Source organism: Microcebus murinus, chromosome 4, assembly GCF_040939455.1.
Source record: "Microcebus murinus isolate Inina chromosome 4, M.murinus_Inina_mat1.0, whole genome shotgun sequence".
Lineage (NCBI taxonomy): Eukaryota > Metazoa > Chordata > Mammalia > Primates > Cheirogaleidae > Microcebus > Microcebus murinus.
Window position 1 is genome coordinate 18,215,074 of NC_134107.1, and position 7,878 is coordinate 18,222,951.

General features: G+C 32.7%; 1 protein-coding gene across 1 annotated transcript; it reads left to right on the forward strand.

Moving 5' to 3' along the window:
* Positions 1–4,946: 4,946 nt before the first annotated feature.
* Positions 4,947–6,235, forward strand: LOC105861303 (olfactory receptor 5M3-like). Its single transcript, XM_012746692.3, has one exon. It carries the CDS (start codon positions 4,991–4,993, stop codon positions 5,921–5,923), a length of 933 nt encoding a protein of 310 aa, XP_012602146.3. The 5' UTR covers positions 4,947–4,990; the 3' UTR covers positions 5,924–6,235.
* The last annotated feature ends 1,643 nt before the right edge of the window (positions 6,236–7,878 follow it).

Sequence of the window (7,878 nt, forward strand, 5' to 3'; positions counted from 1 at the left end):
CCCTTCTTAGAGTTGAACATTATTTCCTAAGGTATTTTCTATATATACATACTTATCAACCTGGCTTTCATATAAATATATATTTTTAGCAAAAAGAGTAAAATTCATTTGTTTTCCATGATTCCAGAATGTTGATCAATCCCATTTTATCTAAAAATTGTTTAAAGGTATTCATATGTAAATGGATTTTGAAAATGAAATGGTATTCCGCTAGTGTTTTAATATAATCTTAAATTTGTCCTCAGTATGTATTGTTAATAGTCAAGGTTGTGTCTAATAACTTTTTTACCCTAACTCTACTTCTTGGTTTGAATTCTGGTATAAATTGATGTTAAAAGGGATAAATATCTCTGACAAAAGGTTTTTCTGCTTTCATCATAATCAAAAGATAAACCAGTATAAATTTTCTGATATTTATGTCAGAGCTTTAGCAACAGGATATTGTGTTATTAAATGATTGATTGATAATATGATTTGAAACTGTTGTTTGCTCCCAGCTTCTCATTAAGAAACAGCTTAAATCAACATTTCCATATCTAGAGTGAATTAACCAGATAAGAAGCTCACTGGTCAAATAAACACCTTTGTACTGGCCATGTACTCAGATGTGATCAATACAGTTTAAAATGGTATCTCCTTTTGACCTGGTTAAATTTCCTGAAGAGCTCATCAGATAATTCATGTAGATTGGTATATCCACATACTACCTGTTCTGCATTCCATACTTGCTACAGGCAGATTGAAAATTTGTCTAGCTTAGTGTCACTTGCCAATTTATTAGAATAAAGGCAGATGGGATTTGATTTGCATTTCTCTGATAATTAGTGTGATGCAAATCAAATCAGAACCACAGTGCAATAATAGCATCCCATCACAGTTGAAATGGCTTACATCAAACGACAGTTAATAACATATGCTGGCAAGAATGTGGAGAAAGGGGAACCCTCATACACTGTTGGTTAAAACGTAAATTATTAATAGTACAGCCACTATGGAGAATGCTATGATGGTTCCTTAAAAAACTTAAAATAGTGCTACCGTATCACTCAGGAATAACACTGCAAGATAGATAGCCAAAAGACAGGAAATCAATATGTCAAAAAGAGACAACTGCACTCTTACATTTATTGCAGCACTATTCACAATAGCCAAAATATTGAATCACCATAAGCACCCATCAACGCATGAATGGATAAAAAAAGTGTGGTATATACACATGATGGAATATTATTAAACTTTAAAAAATAATGAAATTCTGTAGTTTATAGCAACGTAGATGGAACTAAAGGCCATTATGTTAAGTGAAATAAGTCAAGCATAGAAAGATAAATGTTTTTAACTCATATATGGGAACTAAAAAAAAGAGGACGTCATGAAAATAGAGACTACATGGGTGATTACCAGAGGCTGGGGAAGAGAAGAAAGGAGGGAGAGAGGAAGAGAAAAAAAGACTCAGGTTCTTGCCTATAAAATGGGAGTAATAATTGCCTCAGGGTTGAATTACAAGAATTAAATTAAACTAGCATAGCATTTGGTATGTGTTTACTTCAATAAACACATTATTTTTTCCTGTTACTATTACAAGTAGTATATTCCTTATTTATAAAATGAGGCAGTTGAAAAAGTTATTTTTTTCTGCTTTGATATACTATAATTTTAATTGCAGGAAATAATACTTGATTCCTCTTTCACTGGAAAATTCAAGCGGCCTGGAATGTGAAATATAGAACATAGAATTGGTATACACAGGTTGAAAACTCCATCAACAGGTTTAATATGATACAAACCTCCAAAATTTTATTCGACCCCAGGACGCATTCAAAATAACTAGAACTTGTGGGAAAATAAGAATAGGTTCCAGTTGTACTCACCATCAAATTGGTACTACTGATTAATTGGTGCTCACGTGGTAATAATATTCTCCAGGGATGGGGGATTGGGAGGGTAAACTCAGGACAATAGGACACGGTGAGCATTGTGGGGGGGAAGGGCAGGCCTCTAACCTCCCCTTGGGAGAGGCAATGATATAAAATGTAACCAAAATGTTTGTACCCTCACAATATCCTGAAATAAAAAATAAAATAAAATGAAATAAAAAAAATAAAATAAGGCAGGGCAGAAATAAAGGTTCAGAAAAAAAATTGCACAAAACTGTTATAAAAAAAAATACACACTCAACAGTTGGCACTTTCTCTAGAGACATACTTCCCCAAGGGTCATTTTTAGGAGAATATTCTTAATTGCTTCTTGTTTTTCAAGGCACACATTTAAGAGAGGCTTCTCTTGTGAACGCCCAGTTTCTCTTTATCTGGGAATTGTTGTTAAAAAAATTCCTTCATATAACGTTCACTTTTCAACTCCACTTCCTTACTGGGAATACTTGTCTTCATTCTCAGGTAGGTGAAAAATGCATCTACCTGAAACTGTCAGATAAAGCTTGCATCATAGATTTATTTTCTTTTATTCTTTATAGGGATGCATTAACGGTTTCATACATTACGCTGTGTTTGAGAGAAAGAGAGAGACACAGAAGAGATATATTTTCAATAAAGATTAGATTATTTGATTATTATGAATGATTAATGGAATGCATTTCACAATTATTCCTGGCATATTTATTATGTATTAATGTATTTCTCTTTTCATACTCACAAATACATAATGAAATGAATATTATTATCATTAAGTCATATTGAGGAAAAGAGAAATTAAACACAAAACAAAACAAGAAGTAAACATGCCCAAGTTTATAAAAATCAGTCATGGAGCTGGCATTCCACCAATGTCTGATATAGAAACAGAACCCTTTAACTGGGATATTTAATACTGCTTCATACTTGGTATTGGGGAAAATCCACATTTATTGGTAATTTAAGTTGAAATAGAGTGATAAAATAAGGGAAGGGTATGCATATATTTTTGAATTTGGATGGTGAGGAAATCTTGTAAATACTTGGGAGCTCCCAAATACTCTACTTCTTTGCAGACCGTGCACCCCCTAGGATCATATCTACCCACTTTAGTTTTCCCATAGTTTTGCTATTGTGATCCATCACCTGGTTCACCACTGCTCAAGTTTTCTTGTATTTAGCTTTTGACATACTAACAATGTCATCTCCTGTATTCTTACTAGTGCTGTTTCATCCTTAGTACTAGGCAATTAGATCTGGCTTTCCAATTAAGAATTCCTCTATTTCTAATCTTTGAAAATCGCATAGAGGTGAAAAGCTCTGGCAGCCACAGATATATACTATTGAATGAGAAATCAGGTATGATCTGTTGACATATTTGTAATCTCTGCTCACATATGAATCTAAGAGTCTTCTAGATGAGTTTGACAACTTTGTAATAGATTTCACAGCCTACACATAAGTATATTCTAAAGCAGTTTATACAATTTTTAGACAACTTCAACTATTACTCTTTTCTTAGTGCTTCAAATTTTTCTTAATTAGCACTAGGCTTTGGAGTCTTGTAGAGTTGATCTAATCTACTATGATGGTTGCTTTCTTCTCTATCCATAAAAAAATTTTCTTTCCAAGTTTGTCTGTTGAAAAGTTTTGAATTATTTTTGTGGATAAAGAGTTCATTTATTTTCACTATGCAATGAGGCTTATTTTTTTTCCTCCTCTATTATTTTTCTGGTGACTGATAACCAGTGATAATTATGGATAGCTTCCATCAAATTGTGATTGAGTAAAGTGTAATCCCGTAGGTTAAAAGAAGGGTTTTAGGAATAATCATTCTCTAGAGGTGATACCTAGCCACCAGAAGGTATGGTATAATTCCATCTTCAACAAATTCATTGTCCTGCTGAGAAGCCATCCCAAGATTTCTATTGGATGGACTTGCACTCTGTATTCTACAGGACATGAATCTTCATTGATAATAATGGTATCTTTTATATTATTATTATTTGATGGGGAAATACTTTTAGATTTGTCTCAATAATATCTATTAACACTATGCAAGGAATTAGTGTTTTCTTGGGAATATAATTTATAAAACATTGTCTGGAAGAAGTCTCATATGATACTCATACATTTGAGAATAAATTTGCAAAATATCCAAGAAAACTTCCTGGAATTCCACTGGATCTCCAAAGAAGAATCAATCATTTTTCCTATTTCTGCTCCCATTATAACTCTAAAACAATATATACTAGTTCTAGAAATTATTTATTTACATCAACACCTCCATAAATATTGCCATTAATCTTTTCTTTTACTCATTTTTGAATCTCCAGAACACAGCAGTAGATGATACCTATTGGATTATAATTGCCTGTTAGGTTTGGAAGGGAGTCCATATCCAGGAAATGTGCATAACGTATGAACATGGTTCACCTTTTAACTTGATTTCGATGGCTACTGTAATCAGTTTGTTGTTCTGTAATTTAAAAGAATGTGAGTATGACATGGACTAAAATATTTTTATCTGATGAATTTGGTCATTAAGTGGCTTTCATTTCTAATAATGTGGAATATGCTTATACCGAAAAAAGAGATAAAAGACAAAACTAATCTCAAATTTTTGAGTTCTGTTAAAAAGAGAACTATGATTCCTAATAATTATCTTAAAAATATAAAGCTACCAAATACACCAACATTGGAAACAAGGGATATTGAAGAAATAGTCTTGAGATTGTGACTACTCACAATACTTAATACTAGCACATTTCAATCACCAAGCTTTGCATAACTGCTCTATAATAGAATCTACTTATCATGGTAACTTTCAGAGAGCCTGTTACACAGCAGGTGCTCAGAGAAGATTTGTTGAAAATAATGGCAAAATGTGATCATAAAAGGAGACAAGGGAAGGGGGCATAGATAAAGATATAAATTAATAAAGATATAAATCAATAAATTAATATTATCAACAAATTAATAATTAATATTATTAATAAATTAATACTTAATTCATTTTTATTTATTTTATTTTAGTCATCACAGAGATTTGTAGCTCATATTGTCTTAGAATTCAGAAAATGCTCAATTTCACTGATGTGACAGAATTTATTCTTTTGGGACTAACCAGTCGTCGGGAATTGCAAGTTCTCTTCTTCATCATTTTTCTTCTGGTCTACATTATCACCATGGTGGGCAATATTGGCGTGATCATGTTAATTAAGATCAGTCCACAGCTTAACAGCCCCATGTACTTTTTCCTCAGCCATTTGTCATTTGTCGATGTGTGGTTTTCTTCCAATGTCACCCCTAAAATGTTGGAAAACTTGTTATCAGAGACAAAAACGATTTCTTACGCTGGATGTTTAGTGCAGTGTTTCTTTTTCATTGCTCTTGTCCATGTAGAAATTTTTATTCTTGCTGTGATGGCCTTTGACAGATACATGGCGATTGGGAACCCTCTGCTCTATGGCAGCAAAATGTCAAGGGTTGTCTGCATGCGACTGATTTCTTTCCCTTACATATATGGATTCCTGACTAGTCTGGCAGCAACATTGTGGACTTACGGCTTGTACTTCTGTGGGAAAATTGAGATCAACCACTTCTACTGCGCAGACCCACCTCTCATCAAGATGGCCTGTGCTGGGACCTTCGCAAAAGAATATACGATGCTCATACTGGCTGGCATTAACTTCACATATTCCCTGATTGTAATTATCATATCGTATATATTCATTCTCATTGCTATTCTCCGAATGCGCTCAGCGGAAGGGAGACAGAAGGCCTTTTCCACCTGTGGGTCCCATCTGACAGCTGTCATCATATTTTACGGTACTCTGATCTTCATGTATCTCCGACCTCCCACAGAGGAGTCCGTGGAGCAGGGGAAGATGGTGGCTGTGTTCTACACCACAGTGATCCCCATGCTGAATCCAATGATCTACAGTCTGAGGAACAAGGATGTGAAAGAAGCCATGAGCAAAGTGATCAACAGAATATATTTAACAAAATAAAATAAAACTTGAGTTAATGTTGTCTTCTATTACTTGGTTGGAGACAGGTTATTAGCCAGTACATAAGACCATTCAGCTAAAGAAACTAAAGAAGTTTGGTGGGTTGAAAAGGAAAAAAAAAAAAAAAAAGTAATGTGAATTGGGAAAAAACAAAGTAGACTGACCCATTCCTCATAATATAAGTGATGAAGATTAATTTAAGAGAATAAAGTAATTAATTGAAAAGCTGATGTGTGCCAAAATTCATAGGTGCATTAATTCAAATTGTTCAAAGATTGAGTTGGAACCAAAAGATTTGTCTGATTCAAAAGTACCATAGATGAATTTAGGAAATGTTTATCTGTCCATTTAAAAACAAATTTCAGCCAGAACAAATAACAAAATGTTTAGTTTAGTTTTCTAACATGAGAACATAAAAATAGTGGTCTCACTAACAGTTATGAGATTGTTATTATTTAAGATTTTTTTCATTCTGTGGTGTTGGATCTGTTCAGATACTACTGCCTTTAAAATAGCAGTGTTATTATTTGTAATAATTTTTTATTTATTTTTTATTTTTTTAGTGTTTCTTAAGAGACAACATGGTAAGTGTCTTTTATAGATTCCAACTCTACAGTTGGCAGTGTTCCAACTGTGCACAGATCCCCCTGTGGTGTCTTCAATCTAACTAAGAATAGGAGAATTACTGGAGCCATGTATTTGGAATGTTTCATCTTAACCTCCAGGTTCCATTTAATAAGTTAAATTGTTATCCATGTGGAATATTTGGCAGATATGTGACTAAGATACAGTACCTACATATTCTAGTTAAATTTGCACTTGAAAGCAATCAGATATTTAAGATAGACTATTTGTTGTCAACAGTAACATTTGCTGTCTTAACAATAGTAACATAATTTGATGTCTCTCTTGTACCTAATTTCATGAAGCATAAATATGAAGCTATAATTTATAACTTACTTCATTAAAGTCTATGTCCTTGGACCAAAAATATCTCCAAATAAATACATAAATAAATAATAAGTTTTATTGCAAAAAATGCATAGCTAAAGAAATGTAATTCATACATTTCAGTAACTAAGATTTTAACTGTAAAAATGAAAATATAAAAAAAAGATTAATACCATATGAGAAAAAAATTCTTTGTCCACTATTGAATTTTTATTTTTTTCAAGAGGAACTAGAAATACTTTAAACTCATTTCTACAATGTACATGTATATCACAAACAATCCTTTAAAATCATGTACATATGTAAACAAATTGGTAATTTAGATTCAATTATAATATAACTGTGGCTATAGTTGCAAAATTTGAAATATCTAAAGACTTTCAAATCTAAGGTACATAAGGTTCTTTCTGGGATGAGTTAAAAGTAATTTCTTTTGGCAATAAAAACATTTATTTGCCATTTTGGGGAACACTTGATATGCTAAATTAGTTGCTTACTACTAAAAAATGTCAAAGTGTGTCTGAAAGCATTAATACCTGTAGTCTCTTGGCAGATGAATTCGGATTATCTATATTACCTCTTTTTATCCAAGAGATAAAAGCTTTCCTATTTATTCTTTCGAAGAGTTAGTTTAGTGTTCCATGAAGAATGATAATATCAAGGTCAGTGGTTCCTAGTTTGAGTTTCCAAATTTCAAATGAATTGGCAGAAGACCTTGGACTAGTCACTTTTTGTCACTTAGTTACTTTTAGGGATATAGTCTCTGGTCTCCATGGTCTCTTCTGACTCAGAGTCTTTGAGTCTAGATTCTTTGGCAGAGCTACAGCAATTTTTCCCTTGAACTTCAAGGTATTTCTGTAAAATATTTTTCAAGTAAATGGTATCATTACATTTATTTCTACATGTATCAGCTTAATCATATTTAAGCATTTCTAACATCTGACCATAAAAGCCGCACACTCATTTCTGTTTCTCTTCTGTATTTCTCACTGTGTCCCTATCTG

Coding starts and splice junctions, on each gene's coding strand:
- LOC105861303 (XM_012746692.3), top strand. CDS start 4,991: ATGCTCAATTTCACTGATGTGACAGAATTTATTCTTTTGGGACTAACC.